A 27827-nucleotide genomic window follows, 5' to 3' on the forward strand; every position below is an offset into this window, starting at 1 on the left:
CGGCCAGACACAGAGAGGAAACAGGAGGTGCAAGATGGATGATAGGTAATGCCACTTGGCAGAACGTAGATTAATATAAATGGGTTAATTTAAGTAGTAAGAACTAGTTGAGAACAAGCATAAGCTAAGGCCAAGTGCTGAAGAATGTTAGTTGAAGATGTGCTACATTTGTTTATGCTCTGGAACATTTGTTTAATGATGCAAAGGTGTGTCACATTCTTTTATGCTGCATTTGTTTAATTCTGTAAAGCTGGGTTACTTTGCCTGTCTAAAACACCTGATTGGTCTAATAAAGAGCTGAACGGCCAATAGCAAGGCAGGAGAGAAAAATAGGTGGGGCTAGCAGGCAGAAAAAATAGGAGGAAGAAAAAGAAGGGGAGCAAGAAAAGGAGGAGAGAAGGATGTTGGGGGGGGGCACACAGCCAGACAGCCAGACACAGAATAAGAAGGAATGAAAAGATATATAGAAATAGAGAAAGGAAAAAGCCCAGAGGCAAAAGGTAGATGGAGTCATTTAAGAAAAGCTGGCTAGAAATAAGACAAGTTAAGGCCAGGCATTCATAAGAAAGAATAAGCCTCCGTGTGATTATTTGGGAACTGGGTGGCAGGCCCCCCAAAGAGTAAGGAGTTTTTTGTTTTGTTTTGTTTTTTAAAGCCAAGTTTCCAAAATTATTAGTAAGTCTCTGTGTCATTATTTGGGAGCTGGCTGGTGGAAAAGAGAGAGACTCGCCACGTGAGAAGGCGGCATCAGAACATCTACTTGCAGCTAATTTCACCTCAAAAGGTAAGAAGTGAGTCAGGGGGATAGCTCAGCTGGTGACTGGAGTGGAACGGCCCAAGTTCCACACGGTAGAAAGAGGCTCCCCTGCAAGTCGCCCTCTGACCCCACAGATGAAGAAGGCACATGTGCCTCCCATGCACATACTCAGTAAATAAAGGCGATAAAAAGGGGCAAGAAATGCAGCATTTACACTGCACCAGCAGCCCACATTCAGGCTCCATGTCACAGAACTGGGCACTACCAGTGGCCCCTCTGCCACCCATTTGGTTCACTTTGGTAAGACTCTGTTATGGTTTGACTGTAAACGCTCCCCACAGGGCTGACCATTTGGTAGGGAATAACCAATTGCTGTGCTTCTCCCTGGGGAAGTCTCTTTCTCCCACTTGCAACATTCCTTAATTGACTGTAGTTCTCTGTCTAGGACTGAGGTCTCCAGGGCTCCCCCACCTCCATGTTAGGATGTCTGCTGGTGTCATCCTCGGAGGGCCACAGCAGCCACATCGATATATCAAGTGGTGCACCTCCAAGTTCTCAGGAAAGCTTTTTAATACACCTTTTAACACACGACCACAATGATCTTTTCTCCATATAAACAGCCCAGCCAATTGTGTTCTTCAAGGGTATCGTCCTTTGAAGATCCAAGAATGGTAATATATTTATTTTAAAGTACTATTTGGTCATTCCAGCTGAAGGGAAATCCATTCAAAAGATTCCTCTATTATGAGAATCCTTGAAACTCTTGCAGGAAGAAACACTCTTGTTTGCTTCTTAAAAATGGAAAGGGCACAAGAGATTTATACCCATAATTTTTAAAGACCCTGTTTCAAAAGTAATGAAAAAGTACCTAAGTCATTCACACTGGAAAGTCCCCTGCTTCCTGGAGCCTGTTCAGAATGGTCTGTTTTGTGCCCACACTTATATTTTTAAGTTATAACAGAATAAGGTATGATTCTTTATTAGAATCACCCAAGTTAAATATATACTACCATCATTTACAAAAGGCCTTTTATATTTTAAACTTGAAAAAAAAATAAGAATGGGGGGTTGAAGAGATGGTTCAGCAGTTAAGAGGACTGACTGCTCTTCCAGAGGACCCAGGTTTGAACGCCAGAACCCATATGGCAGTTTCACAACCATCTGTAACTCCAGTTCCAGGGGGTCCTATGCCCTATTCCGGCCTCCACAGACACGAGGCACACAAGTGGTACACATACACACAGACAAAGCACCTGTACACATAAAAGAAAAAAATCTAATTACATTAAAAATAAAAAAGAGAATCAATTAAAGTTACCATTTAAATCAATTGTTTCCCAGGGCTATATTGACAGCCTATATTCACACCCCTAAAGTGGAAATGACAGTCACCAGGTCACAGCATGACATCCTCACAGTGGAGGCATGAGTGGCAGAGGAGCCTGGGTGTGCAAGCACGCCTTTCTTGCTGCTTTCCCTTCCTCCATCTGGCTACGTCAAGCTTCAGGAGGGATGTGGTGTCAGGTGACTAACGTGTTACCATCAAATAATCTAGCCAACACAGCAGGCTCACACCGAATCAAACAGCCAAGGCTGACAGGACCACAGAGAGGGGGCAGCATCCAACCTCTGAAAGCAAATATGCACACTCTAATCATGAACCCCAAGGGATGTCATGTTAAATTTTCCGAACAGTTTGATCTGAATCATCCAAAGGTCAGGTGTAAAGGTGAATGGTCAGGCTGGATTACCAGTTACAAACTCCTGCCATCGAATGCTCTGGCCTGAGTACAATAAACATCACAGAGGCCATTTGACATAAGCCAACTGTAAATGGTGCTAACATCCTTCTGGAGTCTAGGCACCATCTGCCTGGGAAGTTATCAACCTCAAGCTGATGCTTTCTTGTGGTGATATTGTGCCCCCCAATATATTTTGCACCCTAATAAACTTATCTGGGGTCAGAGAACAGAACAGCCACTAGACAGATAAAGAGGCCAGAAAATGGTGGCACACACACCTTTATTCCTAGCATTCCAGAGGCAGAGATCCTTCAAAGCCACACTGAAAACAGCCAGGCATGGTGACACACGCCTTTCATCCCAGGAAGTGATGGCAGGAAACAGAAAGGAATATAAGGCATGAGGACCAGGAAAGTAGAAGCTTTTGGCTTGTTAAGCTTTTAGGCTTTTAGCAGCAGTTCAGCTGAAATCCATTCAGATGAAGACACAGAGGCTTCCAGTTTGAGGAAACAGGATCAGCTGAGGAATTGGCGAGGTGAGGTTGGCTGTGGCTTGTTCTGTTTCTCTGATCTTTCAGCGTTCACCCCAATTCCTGGCTCCGGGTTTGATTTTATTAATAAGACTTGTTAAGATTCGTGTTACACTTTCTCGCCACCACCATCCTGCTGCACCTCCAACCAACTGCCGGACCCGTGACTTCTAGGAAAGCATGTATTTAGTCATGTTGCCTTTGTGTAAACAACCAGCACCACCAACAAAAGTGCTTTCTGTCTCAAAGAACTTGAGAGTCTACAGGAGAGACCAGAAAGAACTCACGTACAGCTTCCCTTCACAGTCAGCCTCCAGGCCAGGAGGTTTTCCAGGGAGCAGAGCTCACACCTCCAGCCCTGACATAGCATACATGTGTTCCAATTCTGTTGAGCTGGAGAAATTTCTATAAACAGAGATCTCAGAGTGTACAAGCTAGCCTTCCATCTCTGTGACGAAACACGTAAAATAATCAACTTCAAAAGAAGGAAGGTTTACTGGCTCTTGGTTATCTGGCCTGCTACTCTGAGCCTACAGCAGCATGGTCAATCATGATGGGCCATCTGTACCTGGCATCTGGTAGAAAAGACCTATTCCCTCCCTCCTTGGGGCAAGAGAGGGAACTAAAGAGCAGCGGTTAAGAGATGAGGACCGGGGTCACAAAATCTCCTTCTAGGGTATGTCTCACACTGACCACCAAACGTCCTTCCTTCAGGCACCACCCACACAGTGCAACAGCTGGTCACACTGCCACACTAGGTCTCCAGAGGTCATTATAGATTTAAAAAAAGAAGTATAGCAAAAGATAGGCTACATATAAACAAAAGATATCTTTTTACTGGAAGCCTTGCTGTTCAACTTTGAAATACTCAAAGCAGGACGCAGGATGAAGAAGTTAGCCCCATTTTACTCTGATTACAACTGGAGAAACCTTTTTAGAATTTGGCAGCAGGTGTAATATTCCCATACTTCAACTCAGTAACTCCCTAGGAGACTGTTCTCGGGGAGTCAGAGAAAACAAGAATAAATGTTCCCCAGACAGCAGCAAGATTTCCAATAGTGGAGACTGGAACCAATGGACAGACTATGAAATCTTCCTTAGCAGAAAGCTATGCCCCGAAAGTGAAAATCCGCAGGGTGTGGTTGCACATATGTGGAGGACAGAGGTGGGCAGATCTCTGTGAGCCAGCCTGGTCAAAATAGCAAGTTCTAGGCTAGCCAGAGTGATGGCGTGAGGTTCTGTCTCAAAAAGAAAAACAGTCAACATTTCATTGTGAAAAATACACAAGATGGGGAAATACAAAATCCATGTAATCTCAATGGTTGAAAAATGGTTTAAAAAAATTAGCAAAACACTAATACTGGTTGCTACATGTCGGAGAGTCATGGTAACTGTTCTCTATAGTTATAGCTGTGTGAACTTTCAAGTTTCTCAGGAAATATCCCATATTGCAGTATCTGGTGAAACTTTAGATTCTGTTCAAACTATATGAATGCACCACTTAAAGACACGTAAGAATATGTCTTACTAAACAATACTCCCATAACACATTAAAAAAATATCCCCCATTGGCTACAGACTAGATCAAATATTCACTAACGTCTTTTAAGCCTAAAGAAGAAAAGCAAGACAAAGGGATGCATTAGCTCCTCTAATCTATTTTTTTTTTCCTTTTTAAAACGTCACTTAAGTTTATTGCTCTCTTCCTGCTTTGGCTTGATGTGGGGGAAAAAGTGCCTCATTGGTTTATCATAATCGCTACTGAAGAGACCTTTCTATGCCAAAGCATTTGGACTTGTGGCCTCGGTGCAGGCAGGACCTAATTTATAAATGGGTTCTGTTCCAAATGTCTACTTGCAAGCTGGCTGCAAGGGTGGATTTTGAAGAAGGCAGTGGCTTACCAGCACAGACGGTCATTCTGGGGCACGGGTGATGTAAGGGTCAGAGCACACCCATGAGAGATCTGATTATACTTGGAAATGTGAGAAGCAGGGAGAACAGAACAGGCAGAAAGGAGGATTCTAGGGAAATTCAAGGGTTCCATAATGAAATCTATTTTCAGGCTGGAGGTGAAACTTGGTGGTAGAGCACTTGTCTAGATTACAAATGGCTGTGGTTCCATCCTCAGGGCTGAAAACCTTTTAAAAAAAAAAACCATTTACATTCATAGTGTGTCTCCACACTTTTTACCCATTCATGTTTAGAGTGTGTCTCCACACTTTTTACCCATTCATGTTTAGAGTGTGTCTCCACACTTTTTACCCATTCATGTTTAGAGTGTGTCTCCACACTTTTTACTCATTCACGTTTAGAGTGTCTCCACACTTTTTACCCATTCATGTTTAGAGTGTGCCTCCACACTTTTTACCCATTCATGTTTAAAGTGTGTCTCTGCACTTTTTAGGCAAGGGATCATTTAGCCTCCAGTCCATGGAACCCATCAACTAACCAGCCAACTATGACTGTGTGTTAGGAAGGCTGCCAGGCACACAGCTGATCACAATAACCTGTAAATGCGAATCCTTCTGCCTCTGCTGTGATGTAATGTGTGTATTCCCCCAAAAGCTTTAAATTCTTCACACACACACACACACACACACACACACACACACACACACACACGGGGTGGGGGGGGAGGGGAGCGAGCGCAAATTTTAGGGAGATCTTGATTAAACTCTATAGAACTCGATCGCCAGAATGAAAAAACAAACCAACAAACAAACTCTAAAACCATATTCCAAGATGGAGTGTCTGGCACATGAGCAGGAGGAAAGCCACAGCCAACCAAGCAAGGTGCACAGTCTGGTCTGCCAGGCTTCTTCCTGCCCTCACAGTGGTTGATGGACTTTGTATCCAGCTACAATCACTCGGAGGCGCCGATCAGTGATGGACACCGGGGACACTGGCAGGACGGACCTGCATCACGGGCTCCATTCTCTGCTTCCCCATCCTCTACACAGTAACTGGAATGTACAGCAAGCATGGGGCAGAGAAGATGGCATCACCCTGCCTTTTCTAAAACAGAATCAAATCTGCCAAGAGAACTCCGTACATCTTACTTTTTCCCTTCTTTCCGGCAAAAGCACCTCTTGAGAGCTACCTAAAGATACAGACACTGGTGTGATGGTTGATATTGTCAGCTTGACAAGATCTCGACTCATCAAAGAGACAAGTCTCAGTTAAGTGGAGTGGGAAGACCCACCCCTCCCTAAATGTTGGCAGGGTACCTGGTTCAACAGTACTGTCCGTGGGCTGGGGTCCTGGGCTGCATAAAAAGGAGAAAGTGAGCTGAGTACCAGCATCACTCTCAGCCTCCTGAGGACAGACGTAATGTGACCCTCACATTACTCAGCTTCAGTCTCCCTGCCATGATGGCAAGTACCCCAAAACTATGAGCCAAATGTAAAGTCCTCCTTCCTTCAGTTGCTTTGGTTGGATATTTGTCACAGTAACAAAAAAAATGACTACATCTGAGAATCTGAAACGAGGAATGCTAGATACACAACTCCAAGAAAGACAAGGCAAAGTGGGGCACAGGCAGCAGACAGGCTGAGCACATCAGAAAGCCGGCTGGGTACCTGTGAGCAGGTGAGTTAGAGAAGGAGACTGTCTGGCTAGGAGGCGCATGAGGCAATGTTCAAACCGGCTCCCACCTCTTCCTACAGCCAGGGCCTCTATGTGACACCCTAGAGAACTCCCCCTTAGGGTTTCACTGCTACTGGACAACTTCAAAACAAACAACCCCGAGCATGCTTACTACAAATGATACTCTGTATAGTTACAAATAACACCAAACCCCGAAAGAAGTGTTCAGCCATTTCCAGACAGGATTCAAGTCATAAATGACCAAGCCTATGGAAACAAATGCAAAGAGAAGCCATTTAAACGGCAGTCGGTCCTGAAAAAACGGCAACGACTAAAGCTACAGAAGTGGAAGATGAGGGACTGGGAGATGGCTCAGTGGTGAGTGCGCTTGCTGCTCTTGAAGATGACTGGGGTTCGATTTTCCCAGCCCCCACATGGGGGCTTACAATTGTCTGTAACTCCAGTTCCGGGGGACTCTGACACTCTCTCTGGCTTTCCAGGGCACCCAGCATTCATGTAGTGCACATACATATGTACAGGCAAAGTCCTCAAACCATGCACAGAAAATAATTTTTTAAGAGGAAGAAGCAGATTTGTACCTGAAGAAGGGTTCAGCGGTCCCCAAGCCATTCACGCTTCCTGCTTCTGTGTTTGCTAATTACCATGCTTATCCCCCCACTTTCCCGAGCTTCCCCATGATGTGAATTCCGGTCCTATTCCCAAGGAATTTCAACACCCCACTCAGATACCACAGTCTCTCTCGGACAATGTATGTATGACCCCTCTGCCGCTCTGGGGCATCTGTGCATCTAGGTGTCGGAGTGGCTGGAAGTGCCCCACCCAGGATGACTCTAAGCCTTGAGAATGGCCACACCCACTCAGGCAGTACACAGCCACCCAGCTCCAAAAGCCACAGTGGATTGTCTCTGAGTGTGCACCAAGGCTTTGTCTCCTTAATAAATCTGAAAGTAGGATTCAGAGTGGCTGATTATAACCGAAATGTACCCAAATGTGGGAACAAGTAAACCAGGCACTGTGTGGGTTCTAGTCTACAAACACCAGGAAAATTAACACACTTGGGGAAAAGGTTCAGAAAAACTCTTGCTCTGGCTAGGAAGATGGCTGAGCAAGTAAGAATCTAGCGATGAAAGTAAGAGAACCTGAGCCCCCAGACCCCCCAAGTCCACATAAAACCAGGCCTGGCCACACGTCCCTGCTATCCCAGGCAGTCTAGCTGAAATGCTGTTTCATGACCAAAGAGAGACGCTGTCTCATCTCAGCAAAGTGGAGAGCAGCAGACTCCCAAGCTCCTCCTCTGGCCTCTGGGCTCACGCATGTGCATGTACCTGTGAACACACACACACACACACACACACACACACACACACACACCCATTAAAAGTATGTGCAAAGATTATAGAGACCACAGTACCCCAAGAGAAAGGGAAGTTGCTCTGAGTCCCGATCCTGGGGGAGAGGGCTGGTCAGGCTCCTGTCCCTCACTCAGCATCGTACCTCTCCTCCCCTTTTTCCTTTAGCTATTCTGATTAGTAACCGTTACATGTCACCAAATACACAAAGAATGAGACACTTCTGTGACTCTACCTATTTCCTACCTTGCAATCCCCTGTCTGTCTTCCCAGTGAGAATGTGGACTTGTTCCTTACAGGAAAAGACTTTGCCATTCTTCTTTTCAAGGCCTTGATCGGCACCTAATATTTAATAAATGGCTAACAAATTTGTGTGGAGTAAATAAAAGGACCTTATTCTAAAAAAAAAATCTGGTTGAGATATGATGTCTACATAGAGACTTTACCGCTGAGTGAAGGATCAATGTACATAAGAACTCACAGAGACTGAGGCAACATGCTCAGAGCCTACAGTGGTTTGCAAGGGATGGGGGCCTAGAGCGGAGAAGTGGACACAAGCCCCATCCCTAAGCCAGAAGCAACCTCAACTGATAACCACTTGCAAATGAAAAGTCTCCCTGGGAAACAAACTAATCTCAAGGGCAGGCTGCATGCCTAGCAGTAGATGCCAACAGAAAACGAACTCAATGGCATCTTTGGGGGTTCCCTGTCTTATAATATATCAGGGCCTTTTTTTAAAATGTTACTTTTTATTTTTACTTTGCTTTTTTACATATATTCTCTGGTGCGAGAACTTTGCTCTCTTGCTCTGTCTCCTACAGGTCCTATGTGTATATTCTCTGCCTTCCAGTTTTGTGTTTTTATGGGATTCCTGAGTGTGCAAATGAGTGGATCTCGGTGTCGACATCTCTTTCTTAGGCCTTCTCTTGGGCTCTTTTCCTTTTGTTTATTTGTTCCTACATGGATTAGTGTTAGTTTTTGTTTTATCATATTATATTTTATTATTATCCCTTGGACGCTTGTTTGTTTTCTAATGAGAGACAGAAAGGGGGTGGAACAGGATGGGGGGAGCTGGGGAGGAACTGGAAGGAATGGAGGGAGGGGAAACCATAATCAGGCTGTATTATGTGCACGCGGGGGGGGGTGTCCATTGAAATTTCCCCCTTTTATTGAAAAGGGGGATAAAGGCTGTTGTGATTTGAATCCGAAACTTGCCCATGGATCGTGTTTTGAACACTTGGTTTCCAGCTGCTGGCTATTTTAGGAGATTTCCCAGGCTCTGAAGATGGGGCCTAACTAGAGAAGGTAGGTCAATGGGGTGCGTTATCCCAGCTACTTCCCGCTGCTCTCTCCTTCTTCCTGTGTGCTAGAGGTGAACAGGGCCCTCCACTACACACTCACACTGCCATGATGCCCGGCTCAGGCACCCAGGACCAAGCGACTATGTGCAGCGCCCTCTGAAGCGCTGAGCCAACAGAGCGATTCCCTTACGTTGTCGTTTCCGAAGGGTACGTGATCCCAGGCACCCAAAACCCCATATATTCTTTGGAAAGGAATAAAAACTCCTCTCTTGATATAATCAGTAGGAATCCTGGGGTTAGTGTGAAGAGTCTAGTCTCCCTGTCCAATCTTGCGGACAGACTTAACTGACCACACTTCCGGCATCCCCCTTTTAACAACCTTACAAGGCAGGTGGCTTGGACCGACACTGAGGGAAAGTATTGTGCACTGAAGTAGACTAAAATATACACACACCTAAAGCAAGCAAGATTAATTCCTTCCACAACGTTCACATTAAGAAGGGGCCTCGATGGACCTCTCCGCAGGTGAAGGGTCACTGAACACTGGGGGAAGGGCTGGGGCTCCCATCAGTCAGGGGTCTGCCACACACATCAGGACCTGAGTCCCCAGAAGCCATGAAGGAAACAGGTCTGGCTTTTGTCACCCTGATTCAAGCAGAATCTCAATTGAGAAATGCCTTCCTCAGTTTACCTGCAGGCAAGTGTGTAGGTGATTTCTGGTTAATGTCTGATGTAAGCAGGGGGCCCAGCTCACTGTGGGTGGTGCTACCCCTGGGCAGCTGGCCCTGGGGTACTTAAGAAAGCAAACTGAGTGAGCCATGAGGCAGCACCCTCCATGGTCGGTCCTCATTGTCGGTCCCTGCCTCCAGGTTCCTGCCCTGACATCCCCCAGGGATGGACTACAACAGCAGGCTGAAATAACCCTTTCCTCTCCAAGTCATCTGATCACGAAACCAAAATAAATGAGACACCAGGATGGCCGCCCAAGCTTGCAATCCCCAGAGTTGGGAAGGCTTGGGAGGGGAGAGGGGAGGAGAAGAGGGGAGGGGAAGGGAAAGAGAAAGGAGAGGGGGAGAGAAGAGGAGAAAGGAGAGGGGGAGAGAGCAGGGGAGGAGGGAGCAGGAGGGAGAGAGAGCAGGGGAGGAGAGAGGAGGGAGGGAAGAAAGGAAGGAAAGGTAGTTGAGGCTTCGGTTTTTTATTCTGCTCAGGGAGTTGCTGCGATCAGCTCTGCTACTAGAAAAAAGCAGGGACCCTGAATGAAGTGTTTTCAAAATACCTTCCTAAAGACAAAACAAACCAACAAAAACCCAACAGGGTAGCAGGGGAGCTGCCTGCCAAAGCCAGGGTCTAAGTGGATGTATGAGCGAGTTAGTGACTGTCCCTGACGGTGCAGATGGAAATGGCAGAGCCCAGCACCCAACCCAGGAGTGGAGTCCACAGGAAACCCTTCTCCACGAGGCTGTGCTAAAGACTGACAGCCTCCAGGTCAGGTGAATCCACTCCTCCCCCAAAGGATGCAGCTCAACTTCATGTTACCAAGAGGTCCAAAATATGACAGGTTGTGAGTTTTGAACACTGGTGTGTTCAAAGTCCAGAGTACCCAGAGCCGCCTGACAAAAACAACTGTCTTCTGTGAGTCACGCTTCCACCCTAAGAGTCCCTCAATAACTAACTGTCCAAGGGAAATAAACGGACAGATGACAGCCAAGACGAATCAAGTGGGCGTGGCCATGAGGAGTCCTGGGAAGCAGCAGCAGAAACAGCACACCACTGTAGAAAATACCCACAGAGACCTGGGACAGTGGGCCAGCCACCACGCCACCGTGCTGATGGGATCTAACTCGCGGCACACTTCTGGGGACTGGGCATTCCAGAGGCATGTCTGAAGGCCTCCAGAGAGTTAAACCACATGGAATAAGTCACGGTGACAAGGCAGTGCCACTCTGCTACACCATAACGTCACACATTTAGAAACAACTTCAGTCTTCACACCATTCACCAGGTGCGTCCACCAGCGTTTGAGGAAGTTGCCTCTCTCAAGTCTGCTCTGTACAGAGGCCAAGTTCCTGCCTGCTCTGCGAACACAGCTCTCCCTGGGGTACAGCCCTATGGTCCCCACACCTCTGATCACCACCGTGCAGCAAGCTCCCCCGCTCTCAAGACACGGCACAGGCAGCTGAGCAGAATGCTCCGATGCTGTGCTCCATCATACCGAACAACCTGCACACGGCTGAGTGAGTGCAAGGGCTCCTGGGTACCCGCTGGGCACGAATGGCCCACTGTACCCCTCATTCAAAGGTAGTTTTCAAGCACCAACTCCCCACGAAAGCACCTTCTCTGTGTAGAGAGCACAGCTAAGCAGGCGTGACAAGGTATCAGTTGTTCTGCAAATTACCGCTTTATTTAAGAGGGGAGAATAATACACATGTAAGCAACCGTTTCAGACAGTGCGTGTCCAGGAGAAAAGGAAAGAGCATATGATATTGGAGGGGTTACTTTACATTAGAGAGAGAGGCCATCTGCACGGGAGCCATTCGAGAATCTGAGGGAAGGACACTGTAAGCGGACCAAGAGGAAATAAACACAGAAGCGCTGTGGCTGCTCTGCACAGCTGAGGACCAGAAGACACCAGTGTGGCTATTCCCATGTGACCACGGGGCAGGAAAAACCATGGAGGGAACCAGTTTCAGCAAGGAGGGGAGTGAGGCCAGGCCAGTGGGGCCTCGAGACGGGATATGGCTTGGATGCAAGATGTCGCCAGAGGCTCATGTGTTTGAAAACTTGATCCTCAGCTGGTGGAACCGTCGGGAGGTAGGTCCCAACTCTAGGAAGTGGGTCAGCAGGGGCTGCTACTGGGTTATGGCCAAGCCCCACTTCTAGGAGGGGCTAGGTAGGGGTGTGTGTGTGTGTGTGTGTGTGTGTGTGTGTGTGTGTGCACGCGCGCGCATCCGTCCATCCCACTCCCTGCCCCCCTCCTTTTCTCCTCCCTCTCATCCAATGATGCGTGCATGCAGCCTCACAGCCACCCCAGCCACCAGCCACCCTCCATGCGATGTCTTCTTGTGTCTTCTCTGGCAAACCTTGAACCCACATAAATCCTTCCCTTAAACTGCTTCGTGTCAGGTACTTTATTCGGTCGCAACAATGAGAAAAGTAAGCCATGGGAGAGCACAGACAAAAAGAGTCCAAGTTTTGTTCTAGAGGTAGTGGGACGCCCACCTCTGGAGACTGGGGTGCCTGTCAGGGGTCACGTGACGATAACCAGTCAGACACTGAGCAGAGAGCTCAAGACAGAGACTGCGCGCTGCTGCTCAGCTCCCGGTCTGCATTCCTACCGTCCACTATCCCAGCCACACACGGAGCAGGTCTTCCCACATCAATGAACCTGAGCCAGAGAATGCACCACAGGCACACCCTGAGGCTAAGTTAACCAGGATAATCCCTCACAGGTGTGCCTGGACCTCTGCCTCCCGGTGATTCTAGATCTCATCAGGTGACAACTGAGATTAACCGTCACACTAGAAAAAACGTAGAAAAAACGAGGCTCGTGGTGGATGGGACGGAGCAAGTTCAGAACAAGGCTGGCGAATGGATAGGGTACTGCAGCCACCGAGGACACAGGCTACAGCTTCGAGCCCTGGTGTTTCAATCTCAAATGTGAAAAGGGCCGTGAAGCTGAGCGCATATTACAGTGAGAGACACATCAGCAGAGGAGTGCTTTCTGCTGTCACCTCAGATGGAAATTTCTAGAACAGCCAGCAGCACCCACTGGCCGACGGGAATACACCTCAGCTACAATGTCCAGTCAGTAGTCACTAACCACACATGGCTACCAAGACATTGAATGGAAGGCTTATTAACTGAAACCCAGGCAGCCATGTGTGACTGGTACCTACCAAAGTAGGCGGCAGCTCCTGGCATATGTGCAGGCTTTTTTTGCAGACTAGACTGGGCAGTGGAAAGACCAACACATAGCAGTGTTTGTGTGTCCAGTCATTTCTAGTGAAGGATAGCCACTGTGGGGGAACAAAGAGACACGACGTGAAGTCTATGGAGAAGAAATGGGAAAGATTATTTCAGTCCAAAATGCACACTGGCGGGTGAGAGCCACCGGAGATTCACGAAAATTATCAAGTGACCCTGTCGGTACTGTGACTTTGTCGAAAATCAATTTCTCAGCTCTTCAAATTGGAGCCCAAACTGTTTTTCCAGCCATCTCCTAACATTTCCCTCAACTCACCCCTTGGTTTTCAATCTTCCTGGCAGAAGATTGCCTGTATATTTCATATCCAGCGTCTCAAAGAAACAAAGGAAAGAAAAGCAACAACCTGCTCCCGGTGAGGATAGGGTAGGGTGAGGCTTATTTCTGCAGGCAATCTGGCCTTCCCATCAGCCTCTGGGGCACACCAAAGAGCCCTGGGGACTTGACAGCAGAGTGCCTTACCTGGTGCTTTTCTAAACTATTGACAAAGTGCCTGCTGGTTAAAATGCCCATTGTGCTCCAGGAGGCCCGCAAGCCACCAGTTTCTTGGGTAATGTCTAGTGTCCACTGTTGCATGAGCCCCAGTGTAGGAGGCGAAGTCCCAGGCCACATAGCCAGAGCCAAGTGCTCACTTCACTCCGGTCATCTTTGTAAGCTGTTGGGCCCTGGGCCTCAGAGACCCTTTTCCTTCTTCTGTAAGTTCTCCCTCAATGTCACCTGTAGTCAGAAGTTTGCCTGTGTCCTGCCCATCCTGCAACCAACCGCTCAGACAAATAAACACACAGAGGCTTAGACTAATTATAACTGCCCAGCTAGCTCAGTCAGTAGAGCATGAGACTCTAAATCTCAGGGTCATGGGTTCGTGCCCCACGTTGGATGCCAAATGACGTGGTAATTAATGAGGCAATTCCACGTACTTTATCTGGTAGTTAAAAGAGGTTTATTTTGGAGCGACTTATAATCAATAAAGGGATTGGTTACAGGATCCAGGAGAGGTAAGGTGCAGTCCAACGTGGTTCTCTGGAGAACTCTGACTTGGTCTGCAATCCAACATCCAGTATCACAAGGAGCCAAGAGGGAGCCAGAACATAACACATCTCTGGTCTTAGGGGTCCAAAGAGGCCATGCCCCAAGGGCAGGTCACAGGCAGATGTAGCAGTTACCTGCTGCCTCACTGGGGACAGTGCTTCAAAGTCAAAGCTGGAATAGCTACCCACTACAGTCACCTCTCTGGAACACTTCTTCAAGCCCCCACACAAAAGCGATCATGATCCAGCCGTTAGCTACTGAGACTCTATTTCCTACCACCAACAACCCCTCTTCGATCTGCTACAGCCCCACAGCCTTCCTTGTGAGGTTCTAGGTCTTTGCACCAGCTGATTGCTCTGGCTGTAGTGTACATCCTCTATCTTCATGCCCAAGCTCTTCACCTCCTTCATGATTTTGCTTGGCGTGGTCTTCTTAACAAAGCTTATGCTTATCCACACTGGTCAACAACCTCCACTCCCAGCATCTCTGATACTCCATATGTGTGTGCACGTGTCTATCCTGCGGTGGCCCACAGAGGCTATCTAGTGAGACCTTACTCAGGGTCAGAGAATCTGGGCTTGCTTTCCCCAGCAGGGCTGCATAAGGAGATGATTTGGCCATGGGCATGCTTACCAGGTTTTTGGAAGGGGTCTACACTTGTTGGTACTTTGTGCTTTGATCTTGCAAGGGAGAGGTCTTTTGTCTCTTCCCTTGGCACATTATAAAATGCCCTTCTGAATAAATGACTGGGTGGCTGGGTATTGACCCAGGGCCCTCTTGAAGCGATCTTGTGTCTCTGCCTTTCTTATCATCTCTCTCTTTCTACCTAATATTTCCTCATTCCTCTCTCCTCTACCCAAGAACCCTCTGTAAGGTGGGAGAAGGTCGAAGCTGGACTCGTCTATTTTCTCTGAGGTTATGAGCTGTTTGAATGTAGGGTCCATAACATGTTCAATTTGCAGTTGAAGCATCTTAAAGTGTCTCATATTTAAAAAAAGAAAAAAAGTGAGATATCAATTCAATAGCTCATATAATTTATAATAATGAATGTGAATTAGATTTTGACACCTTTAACAACCTAGTCACTAGTGAAGGCATTAAAGATACAAAAATAACATGATACAATAGGCAAAGCAAAGCTAGGGCAAATGGAAAATTCTAAAATAACAATCCATAACTCACAGATACATAATACCAAGTACAACAGTAATCTGATGCTATGAGCCAGGGTGAAGTAATAATTAATTTAGCATATAACCTAATAACTTACTATGTCTTGTGCTTTTTAAAAAATAATGGAAGCTACCATTTAATAAGAACTTAATGTTTGCCAGCAACTAACTTAGGCATTTTACAAGTACAGTCAAAAATACTGATGATGACTCAATTTTTCAACCCCCAATGCTACAGGGCATACTCATATACCTATTTCAGTTTTCACTTTCAGGTAGTATTAAGTAAATTACATGATAGTTAACACTTTATTTCAACAACATAGACTCTATCTTAGATTATGTGAAGATTGATCTCAATGTTAACTTGATGAGATCCAGAAACACTTTTGAGGGAGGTCTCTGGGCATGCTTGTATGGATGGGATTTATCTTGATTAGGCTGAAGACAGAAGACATGCCCACTGTGAGTGGCATCATTCCCTGGGTTGAGATCTTAGACTGTCTAAAAAAGGTCAAGTGAACTGGGTACAAGCATTCATCCCTCTTTGCTTCTGAACAGATACAATGTGATAGATGGATACAATGTGACCTTGACCTCAAGCTCCTGCCTCTGGCAACTTCCTGCTGTAATGAACTACAACCTGGAATAGTGAGTGAGCCAAAATAAATACCCTTCAAGTTGCTTTCCTCAGGGTATTTTACCACAGCAACAGAAAAAATAACCAAGACACAATCTTGCTAGTGCCAGTGTTCTGAGCACACTTAAAATAGGTAAAGCTGAGCTATGATGTCCAGGAAGTTAGAGTATTAAATGAACTCAGGATATTTTCGATTATGCTAGGTTTATCGGGACATAATCTTACTTCAAGGTCAAGAACACCTAACCTGAGTCCACATCATAACCTCTAGAGCAAGTGTTATCACAATAGGCTCCAGGCCACAACCCAGCTCCTAACAACCTCCATTTGAAAAACTACTAAGACTTAGAATTGAACTTAACACTTAACGCGGGGCTGGAAAGCTAGCTCAAAGAGTAAAAAGCGCTCGCCAAGCAAGCCTGACACCTGAGACTGATCCCCGGAGCCCACAGAAAGGTAGAAGAAGAAAACCAACCCCACAAGCTCATCCTTCGCTCTCTACACATGCCACATAACACAAATAATGAACACATAAATTTACTTTTAAAAAACCCCACTGAAGCTGGGCGGCAGTGGCGCACGCCTTTAATCCCAGCACTCGGGAGGCAGAGCCAGGCAGATCTCTGTGAGTTCGAGGCCAGCCTAGTCTACAGAGAGAGATCCAGGACAGGCACCAAAACTACACAGAGAAATGGCTGAAAGACATTTAAAGAAATGCCCAACATCCTTAATCATCAGAGAAATGCAAATCAAAAACCGACTCTAAGATACCACCTTACACCTGTCAGAATGGCTACGATCAAAAACACCAATGACAGCCAATGTTGGAGAGGATGTGGAGCAAAGGGAACACTCCTCCACTGTTGGTGGGAATGTAAACTTGTACAACCACTGTGGAAATCAGTATGGCGGTTTCTCAGAAAATTAGGAATCGAACTACCCCAAGACCCAGCCATCCCACTCTTGGGCATATACCCAAGGAATGCTGATTCATACCATAAAGATACATGCTCAGCTATGTTCATAGCAGCACTATTTGTAATAGCCAGAACCTGGAAACAACCTAGATGCCCGTCAACGGAAGAATGGATGGAAAAAATGTGGTACATATACACAATGGAGTACTACTCAGCAGAGAAAAACAATGAAAGCATGAAATTTGCAGGCAAATGGATGGAACTAAAAAAAATCATCCTGAGTGAGGCAACCCAAACCCAGAAAGACAGTCATGGTATGTACTCACTCATAAGTGGATTCTAGATATAAAATAAAGAACAATCAGACCACAACCCATAGAACCATGGAGGCTATATATATAGCATGGAGGTCCATAGAACGACTGTGGCTTATAATAAATTTCGGTTTTACTCAATTATTGAAAAAAAATAGCCAAATAAATGGAAACACATGAACTATGAACCAAAGGCTGAGGGGCCCCCAGATAGATCAGGCCCTCTGAATAGGTGAGACAGTTGATTGGCTTGATCAGTTTGGGAGGCAACTAGGCAGTGGGACCAAGTCCTGTGCTCATTGCATGAGTTGGCTGTTTGAAACCTGGAGCTTATTATGCAGGGACACTTGGCTCAGTCTGGGAGGAAGGGACTGGACCTGCCTGGACTGAGTCTACCAGGTTGATCGCAGTCCTCGGGGGAGGCTTTGCCCTGGAGGAGGTGGGCTGGGGGTAAGGGGAGGGGGTGGGAGGGGGGAGAATAGGGGAACCCGTGGCTGATATGTAGAACTGAATGGTATTGTAAAATAAAATAAAACAAACAAACAAAAAAACCAAAAACAACAACAAAAACCCCACTGAAACTGTGAGCCAAGACAAACCTTTAAAAATTAAAGGAAGAAAGACCGACAGATGCACTGATAGGTAAGTATGATGGCTAATTTTAATTGTCAACCTGACTAGCCTAGAAGATGAGTGAATCTATGAACATGTTTCTAGAGAGGATTAAATCATTAAAGCTCTGGCAAATTCAATAGTTTAACCATTGAGAGATTCAAATTTTAACAGACTTTTGGAAGGTAGGGCCTAATTCAAGCAGCGGGGGGGCTGGAGCTATGCCTTTGAAGGCAGTATTTTGGCCCTTAACACATCCCTGTCTCCCCCTCCGCTTCCAGGAGGCCACCAGGAGGGCAGCTTCAGCTCCATGCTCTCAGCACCGCCTCCCGTCGGGACCAAAGCAACATGAGCCAAATATAAACTTTTCTTGTTTGTAACTTGTTGTTTCTCTCTGTTTAGGTTTTTGCTTATCAACGTGACAAAAATTCTGACCAACACAGTAAGTTACTGTTTTAAAACTCTCAACAATGTTTTCCATGAGTAGATTATATATGCAATCTCTGCCTACACACTTTCCACATAGATAATTTTCTGTCATGGGAAAAATGTTTTTAAATAGTTTTACCCAGGATCAATAGCTCATGATTTGTCTACCCAAGAACAGCTTTTTAACACTAAGAACTATATAGAAAAGATCTAGCAGAATGATTACAGACTCCCGGGCTTATGGGTAGGGTACAGGTTAAAATCCCACATACATCAGACACTCAATGTAGTTCATGAGTTCAACCTATTCAAGTTCTGGGGTTCAGCATTCGGCCCATTGCTGACTGCTTGGCATCACTTCCCACTCCATAGCACCCTCACCTTATCCTCACAAGTGTTCTTCAGAAGGCTCCTTGAATGGTCCATGGACAGAATTCGGGGGAACTGTGAACCTGACAGGATTCATGGAAGAGGATTATTCTGAGAGTGAGAGTCAGGCCTCTCAATACCATGAGGCCCCGTGGAGCAATAAAGGAAAGAAAAGATGATAAAAATACATAGAGACCTTACCTAAAAGACTTTAATAATAGTCTAGGAAAGAGGGAAATAAAGCTGACTAAGACGAACAGGGAAAAAAAATAAGGACAAGATGTAATAAAACATCTTCCTAAATTGGATAGCACTTCTCACCTTCCACTCCTAATCTTCCAAGAAGAAAAATGATTTTACTCATTCACACCTTTGATAATTAATCTTACTTTCCCTTCCCCGCTCTCCCTCCATCCCTAAAGCGATGGTCCTCAGAATCCACATCCACAACCCTGAGCTATCCGGAACACCCCACTCAGTTGTTTCTTGTTTCCTCTTTCTTCTTCCTCTGTCCTGCTCTCAAAGCCAAACCCCACTCTCTACCTTCCCCTTTTGAGATCTAATTTACCCTTTGGTGGTTAATCTTCAGTGTCAACAAGACAAGATTTTTAGTCACCATGGAAACATTGGCTTTTGTCTATGCGGGTATTTCCAAGAAGGTTTAACTGAGCAGAGAAAAATCTACCCTAAATGTAGAGGGCACTAAACCATGGTCTGGGGTCCCTGACTCAATCAAAATGGAGAAAGTGAGCAGAACACCAACACTCATTTCTCCCTACATCTTGACTGCAGATGTGATGTGCCTCCCTTCCTCATGTTCCCGCCACCAGGCCTTCCCTACCATGGGGTACTGTTTCGGCAAACTGTGAGCCAAAACATGCAATCCCTGAAGTTGCTTTTGTCAGGAATTTTATCATGCCAATGAGAATAGTAAACAATCCACTCCTTGATGGCTATCTTAGTTACTTTTGTATTGCTGTGAAGCTATCACAACCAAGGCAACTTATAAAAGCAAGCATTTAATTAGGGACTTTCTTATAGTTTCTAAGGGTACATTCATGACCATCATGATGGGGCATGGCAGTGCCTGGAAGAGAAGCTGATACACACACACACACACACACACACACACACACATCTATTCACCCCAGTTTGAGAACCCACAACAGACAAATGGATACCATCAAAGTCCAGCTTGGTAAACCAGTGAGTTTTATTGGGATCACTTACAGGAGCAGAAGTGACTCCCAGACAACATCATCAAAGCCCACCCCAACACAGGTGACAGCTCAGAAAGCAGGGAACCTGGAACACGCTGCACAGCCTGAAGTTCAACAGGTCGGACAGTACCCTTTCCAGGAGCCTCAGCAGGTCTAAACCCCTTCCAGGCAGCTCAGCTGGTTCCTGCTTCTTCCTGGCAGCTGGTCTGGTCTCAGGTTCTTTGCAGCTTAGATTAACTCTGTCTGAGGGTGATTCCACTTTTATTATTTCCTCTAGTATGGAGGCCTAGGGAATCTGGTCAGTTTCAGGAACTTCCTGAAGCTCTTTTGAGTTGTTTACCTTCGAGCTTAAGGAGTTTCCCTGTAGGATGGAATGTTTCAATCTGGGAGAAAACTTTACCCAACATTCAGAAGCAGGAGGCAGACAAAACGAGATGCTGGGCCTGGTGTGGGCTTTTGAAACCACAAAGCCCATCCCCAGTGACAGCCGGTCCAAAAGGGCACGTCTCCTAATCCTTCCCCAACAGTTCCACTGGCTGTGAACCAAGCATTCAAACACATGAGTCTATGGGGGCCATTCTCATTCAAACTACCACAACAGCAATTACCAAGTGAGTGTGGAGGAGTCTGAACTCTTGATTCCCACCCTCCTACCGCTCAGGAGTTCTAATCCCACAGGGTAATAACCAGACTATCTACCATCATCCCCAGCAAGTCAGTATTTCATGAATTTTAAAATCTCTTTCCAATACACAATTCCTTCTTCTAGCTTTCCTATCTCTATCACAGGGTCACCATGCTGCTAAGGCAATGCATCAGACACAGCGGGGGGGGGGGGGGGGGGGACGACAAATTCTAAACATTTCTATGTTTAACAACATTCCTTCTGCTGCCTTGCTTCCCAAAGTGCAGCCAGGAGACTCAAACCATCAGCACCTCCTGAGATCATACTAGACAGGAAAGCCTCAGACGTCATCCTGACCAGACCTGCTGAATCAGTGTCTGAAAAGTCCCTCAAGTGAAAAAGTCCCCCAAGGAAAACCATTGATCTAGTGCTTATTAAATATATGACCAATTTAACTGCATCCAAATTTAGTCATTTTTAGGAATCATTTACGGACTCCTTATTACACACCGCTAGATTTTAAATACAGTGTCTCATTCAAACTGGCTCCTTGAGGCAGTCACCATCACCTCCATGTTCATGCACAAACTGAGGCTCAAGTAGGTATACCAGCTGCTCAAAGACCCATAAACTAACAATGGAAAAGGAATTGAACCTAGTCAGCTTGACCACAAACCATCCTGCCAAACAGCACCAACTCATGTCAATGTCAATTTATGTATTTCAAGTACATGCTGGCAGAATTAGCTACTCAGGATAACTGCATGCTCTATCAACTTAGTAACAGATTTTGTTGGTTTATTACAATTCTTGCTGACAGTCTTTCTATGGCATAGCAGATCAGCCCACCTTGGGGCAGCATTCTGCATACTAAGGCCATGCTAAGGTGTTTGATTAAAGGAGAAGAAAATAATAATCATATCTTTGAAGGGGAACAGTAAACTACAGCCTTAATAGTAAACTCCATGTATTTACTGAAAAGCAAAGGGAAAAAAATAGTGTGGGACTAGTTCTGAAATGTGCGGCTGGTTGGGTTCCACTCAGTGAGTTTCATTTGATATCTAACTACTTTATATTTTAATTGCCTCATTGTGTTATTTTCAGTCATTATCATTCCATAGTAATCCACATCATTTTTACACCTAGCCTCCTCCTTCTATTGTCTATATCCAAATATAAACCCATGGATGTAGCTGGAGAGTTTTTAACTCTCCGGGTCCTGTAGTAGCCCACTTATAAAATAAACATACAGATGCTTATATTATTTAAACTATTTGGCTTAATGGCTCAGGCTTCTAGCTATCTAGTTCTTACATCTTAAATTAACCCATTTCTATAAATCTATACCTTGCCACAAGGCTCATGGCTTACCGGTATCTTATATGTTGGTACTCATGGCAGCGGCTGGCAGCATCTCCTGACTCAGCCTTCCTGTTCCCAGAATTCTCTTCTCTGCTTGTCCCGCCTATACTTCCTGCCTGTCTACTGGCCAATCAGTGTTTTATTTATACAGAGCGATATCCACAGCACATGGAATTCAGAAGAAATTACATTTCTGGAATACAATATTATCTATCTCCAGGCCCCACCTTGCTGAGAATGCAGTGCATGTTTCAGATGGTCCACATGTAAAACTACAGTCTCTAATCCACACATGACAAGGCATGTTGTCGGAAGGTTGGCCTGTGCAGATCCCCACAGGCATCAAGATCCACACTAACTCTGTTATACTACGGTAGATGTCTGCCTCATACTGCCCCTCAACTCCCACCCTTGGGGACTCTCTCTAGGGAACTCTTCACCTTACACACTTTATAACTACTTAGTCCAAAAGGACGCTACAACTGATTAAATCCAGACAACTCAAGATCTTTGGCGGTATTCTGAGACCTAAATTGGAGACAGAAAGTCCTTGTAGAGAACAGCAATGAGGAGCTGTAATTAGGAACTCATCAGTCCCCCAATCCTATATTGTTTCTCAAGCAGCTATGAATAAGGAAAGGTAAATAATGCCAGACTGGATGGGAAAGTCAGACTGTAGAACAAAGTACCTGGTCCTTACCATGTTCTGGTTCCCATCCTCCCTCTACTGGGACGATCTCTAAAGTTACCGTAATAGTTCAGAATTTTCCTGTAACCTATTTACGTTTCTATGGCTTGAAGCCACAAAGCTTTAATATATCAATAAAGTGGCTATTTCTAAAACCAGTATTTGTTTTCCATGTTTCTCTATACAGATAACACAGTGTCTTCCTTCATATATCTAAATAGGGGTTGAAATACTAATCCAAATAGCTCACATTTCACAGTGTATAAAACTCTTTTAGAATATCTATTTAAAACAAGTCTTGGCGCAAAGCATTCAACATACTCCCTACACTATTAAAATACCATTTTAAGAAGCTAAGTGCCTGATCATTTTTAGTTTAATTTCAAACATAACAAGATAAAACTGCCTTCTTAAGTCATCTTTTCCTTTATGTATTCAATTATATTCTCTGCTTAAAATAAAAATTGGCACGGATCCATTCACTGATGGAGATTTTAAGTTAGAAAGCAGTAACATATCAAATTAAGCGAACAATGGCAGGCTTATTCTCCACACTGAGCATCGTCCAAATCAAGATTTTCATTACCACTACAATGGACTTGAAAGTTTTTGTCTTAATTGCAAGTTTCTACATTTCAATTAAGTAGACGTTGACTTAATAGATGGTAATGAAGTTCAGCTACAATCAATCTGGCAAACTCAATTCAGTCTCCTAAAATCACCACTGATTTCTTCCTCTTCCAGACTAGGCTTTGAAAAATCCCCAAAGGTTGCTCATATTCAGGGACTCCTAATATGATGCTATTAGACCATTAACTGGAAAAATAGTTCAATCATCAACTTAAAAAACAAGAACAAAAACTTGCAACTTATCTACCAACAATCCCATTTCCCAGGTATAAACACTGATCCTCCAAAACTGGTTAATATGCCAAAGTGAATAGTCATAGTTAAAGATAGAATTCACCCAGGTGGTGGTGGCACAGACCTTTAATCCCAGCTCTCAGAGGCATTGGCAGGCGGATCTCTGAGTTCCGAGTTCCAGGCCAGCCTGGTCTACAGAGAGAGTTCCAGGACAGCAAGGGCTACAAAGAGAAACCCTGTCTTGAAAAACCAAATAAATAAATAAATAATAAAATAGAATTCAAACAGACTCAATGATTTTTTTGCTACAGCATAAGGAAGAGGCTCAATTCCACCGTAAGATGCTCATTGGTTTCCTTTCAAATTTATATACTCCAAATTTATGGCTACTTAAAATATACAATTAAAATTCTGATGGAGCTGGGCGGTAGTGATGCATGCCTTTAATCCCAGCACTCGGGAGGCAGAGGCAGGCGGATCTCTGTGAATTTGAAGCCAGCCTGGTCTATAGAGCAAGATCCAGGACAGGTACCAAAACTACATGGAGAAACCCTGTCTAGAAAAAGCAAAAAAAAAAAGAAAAAAGAAAAAAAAAAAAGAAAAAAGTCTGATGGTCCCTGCTAATTCTAGAATTGCAGAGGAAAAGCTCTGATTTGAATTACCTGCCTCTGCGCCATGCTTTCTCAAATGTTCCCATTTATATCCATGCTCATTTTAATAATGTGGACTTACTTATTCTAACATTATACTATAAACTTTGGTGCACAGAAACGCCATCTTTCTGGTACCAATAACCATTTCCTAAAATCAACCAAAAATACATGCCTTCCAAGTGTGGGAGTTTTATTTTTTAAAAAAAAAAAATACAGTTAGAACATGAAGAAACAAAACTTTGTCAACCCACATTCCTCAAAAAAGACACATGGGCATGGATGAGAGGCATGTCAGCAATCCTTCCCATTGTGGCAGACTCTGCATGTGCTGGTATGTGTTGCATTAATAACATGCTTACAGGATACACTGTTCTGTCAGTGTGTAGACTTAGAAACTGTTCTTGAGAGCAACAGAAAGTAATACTAAATGTTCCCGCCATCGTTCATTCGGTGTTTTCCAAGTAGAACAACTGGAAAGCAAATGTAGCAACTCAAAAATAAACACAAGGTAGCAGCCCAAATGTTACAGTGAAGCATGCCCAATGACAACTTTTTTTAAGTGGACTGGAATTCAAACTGATTCGCAAACAGCCATTCTTTTCCCCCAGCAGCATATTGTTGAGACTACTTTACTATATTAAACCTGGACACACACACAAACACTCCTGATCAAAACACCGGAACTCCAAAAGGAGATTTAAAAAGAGGGCCCATAACCCACAGCCAGCAACCCACTTGTATTTATAGGGCCCCACTGTAGTAACGTGGAAGCTGCAAATAGCAATGAAAACAGAAAAAGAACTTTACAGAATCAGACATAACTAAATTAAAGGCTTATTACAATGGAAAACTGTAACTTCATTATCTGTAATAAAACTGGGGGGGGGGATGCATTAGCGTCTGCTGTTTTAACAGTTGACAACTCTAACAGCTCAAGAAGTCAGCAAGTTAAAGTGAACTTCAGTAGACCAAGCAGTGAACTGACAGGAAATAACCATGTCTCGACTTTTTAAATCATTCCCGGCAAACACAATCATTGTTATACTGTTTCACCTTTCCCCAGTTCTGCTTGGGAAAGGAAAGTACAAATAAAAGCTACTGAGTCATTTTAAACAACTCCGTTAATTTGAGAGTGCAAAAATCACGCTGTCTTTCTGTCACTTCCATTATGCTGAAAAGGACACCCGGGCATCCACCGACATCAAAAGCAGGGCAGCAGGCTCAGGCTGGCTGCAGTGGGGTAAGGTCACGGTCAAAATTCACAAGCTCATTGAAACTTTCATGGCTCAGCCAACTGCGCCTATCATGTTTCTTGATCCCATCTAAGTGGATTAAAGCTGCTGGAGTTTTCTCCCTGTCAGATCAGCAGGAGGCTATTTCAGCCCCTCACACCGCAGTCCGCAGAGTCCGCAACCGTGCGCCTTCCTCCACGCCCCGGCTGTGCGCTAGGCTAGCCTCCCCAGTGCGCTCCCCTCCAGTCTTTTAAACCACCTTTCAAGTGGCTGTAATTAACTCTAGACCACCTCGAACCCGCGCCCGCTGGGACCCCCTCCGTCTGTCACCACCCTGGCCGCCCTTCCGCAGTCGGGGACTTCTGCCTGGCTCTCCGAAGGGGGGGGGGCCGCTCCCCGCCAGGAGATCTGGAGCCGGCACAACAGCCGGGCGATGCGGGAAAGGACGAAGACGCTCAGCATCAGGGCCATGTTTACGCTGCCTTTTCCCTTTGGGGGGAAAAAAATCCTCCTCGAGTCCGATAATACTGCCTTTAAAGGAAAAAAGGAAGCTAAGCTCTCAAGCTGCCGCCCAAAATCTTCTGGTTCACTCCAGTCTTCCTGCGGGAAGCTCGGGACGGTCCCTGACAGGGACAGGTACACCTGCCCACTGGCCCAGGACACGCGGGCCTATCGGTCCCAGAGAAGGGGAGCGATCGCTCAGACTGGGCCCTGAGCAGTCCCCCCTCCGGGGCTGACAGCTGAGGCGAAGTCGGTCCCCGTACAAACTTCCCACTTCCCGGGCAGCGGGCACCGGCCGGCGGGAGGACGGATGCGGGGCAGCACAGGCGCGGGGAGGCTCAGAAGCACAGAGAACGCTCCTCATCCTGCACCCGTCCTGGGTTCCCAAGGGGGCGCAAGCGGCACCGGAGGAACCCAGGGGGCGGACGCATGTCGTGGGGTTAGGGGCACCCCGAGAGGCGAGCAGCCTGAGGGCCCGGGACCCGCCAAGCCAGCCGGCTAGAGGTCCCCGCCCTGCCACCGCTGCAGCAGGAGAAGCAGAGCTGGAAAGGCTGAGCCCGAGGAGCAAGAGGAGCGCGCCGCAGAGGAGACTTACCGAGTGGTTGACCCCCCACATGAGCACGCTGAGCAGCGGGTCGCTGGCCCGGAACAGCTTCACTTTCTGAGCCACGAAGTGCTTCTTCTTGGTCTTGGTCTTGCTCGCCAGGACGGAGGACCCCAGGTTGCCGGGGGTCGCCATGGCCGCAGTCTCGGTCCCCTCCACCGCCGCGCTGCCGAGGCCGGGGACCCGCCCTCCCTACACGCCGGCCCGGGGAGGCAGCCGCATCCCCCGGGGCAGCCGCCGCTGCGCGACTGCTCCAGCCCCGCTCCGCCCGCGCTCGGTCCTGGGCGCTCGCTCCGCCCGCTCCGCGCGCTCGGCCGCCTAAGCTGCAGCTGCGCTCGCCTCGCGCCCCCGCCCGGCTCCCGCCCGCCGCGGCTCGGCGCACAGCCCGCGGCTGGTCCAGGCGGCCGGCGGCTTCCGCGTTGGGCGCCGGCGTCATGACGCAGAGGCGGGCGGGGCAGCGGCGCCGACGGGCGGGGCGGGTGCGGATGCGGATGCCGGACCGTTAGGCTGTTCTCTGCGCTCTGGCACCGGCGCCCGGCGAGTTCCCCAGGGCGGCCACGACTGACCCTCAGCGGAGGCTGCTGGGGAGTGCGGGGACTCGCGCGAGCATCCCTTCCTCGCTCCTCCCGGAATGAGACGGAGTGGAGGGAGCCCCGAGGAGAAAGCCCCCAGATGCGTGGGCCAGGAGCGGGCAGGAATGACCTGGAACCTCCGCTTCCTGTGCCAAGGGCCAGGAGAGTTTATGGGACCGAAAGCACCCAGCATCGAGGGAAAGGCCTTTGGCTCCTCTTTGTCATCTGTCCCCTGCCTTGAACTTCCTAACCTTATTCCTTTTGTATTCTGGTTGGGCCTTTCCATGCTGCTGGAACACTAGGCTGTCATTCTCAGCCAACCCTGGGATTCCTCACTGAAAGCCCTTGCTTTAGGCAGGAGAGCTCGGTCTCAACCCGTACCATTTCCTTGGAATCCATAAACCACTTTGCGGGCTACTCCTTTTTTCAGGACACTCACCTAACTTAAAAATGTTTTCATCGTTCACCACAACACTGAAATTTTATATGCTGGCATTCACCATGCCAAGTAAGTCTAAAATCCTACTTGCGTCTTCAAGAAGACAAAGACTAAGAGGTAGTGGGAAAGAAAGGAGGTGGCAGATCCCGTGGTGGCCTTCCTTTGCTCTTCATTTGACCTTTCAACGCCGAGGTTGCCCCCCACATCCTCTTGGTCTTTCTAGCTTGTTCATACTATCCTCTGAAACGATACCTTGCTTCTCCTGGTACTAACCATCACCACTGATAATGGCTGAGTGGAAAGAGGATGGTAACAAAAA

General features: G+C 46.5%; 1 protein-coding gene across 2 annotated transcripts in view; it reads right to left on the minus strand.

The window, feature by feature from the left end:
• Pip4k2a (phosphatidylinositol-5-phosphate 4-kinase type 2 alpha) overlaps window positions 1-26826 on the minus strand; it is a 177023-nt gene extending 150197 nt beyond the window's left edge. Inside the window, exon 1 of one of the 2 annotated variants that reach the window (XM_028870457.2) lies at window positions 26489-26826. In XM_028870457.2, coding sequence (XP_028726290.1) covers window positions 26489-26632 — 144 coding nt within the window. In that variant the 5' untranslated portion in view covers window positions 26633-26826. The remainder of the gene's footprint in view (window positions 1-26488) is intronic. The other variant, XM_028870456.2, reaches the window with a different exon arrangement.
• Window positions 26827-27827: the final 1001 nt, after the last annotated feature.

Source organism: Peromyscus leucopus, chromosome 5 (genome assembly GCF_004664715.2).
Source record: "Peromyscus leucopus breed LL Stock chromosome 5, UCI_PerLeu_2.1, whole genome shotgun sequence".
Taxonomy (NCBI): domain Eukaryota; kingdom Metazoa; phylum Chordata; class Mammalia; order Rodentia; family Cricetidae; genus Peromyscus; species Peromyscus leucopus.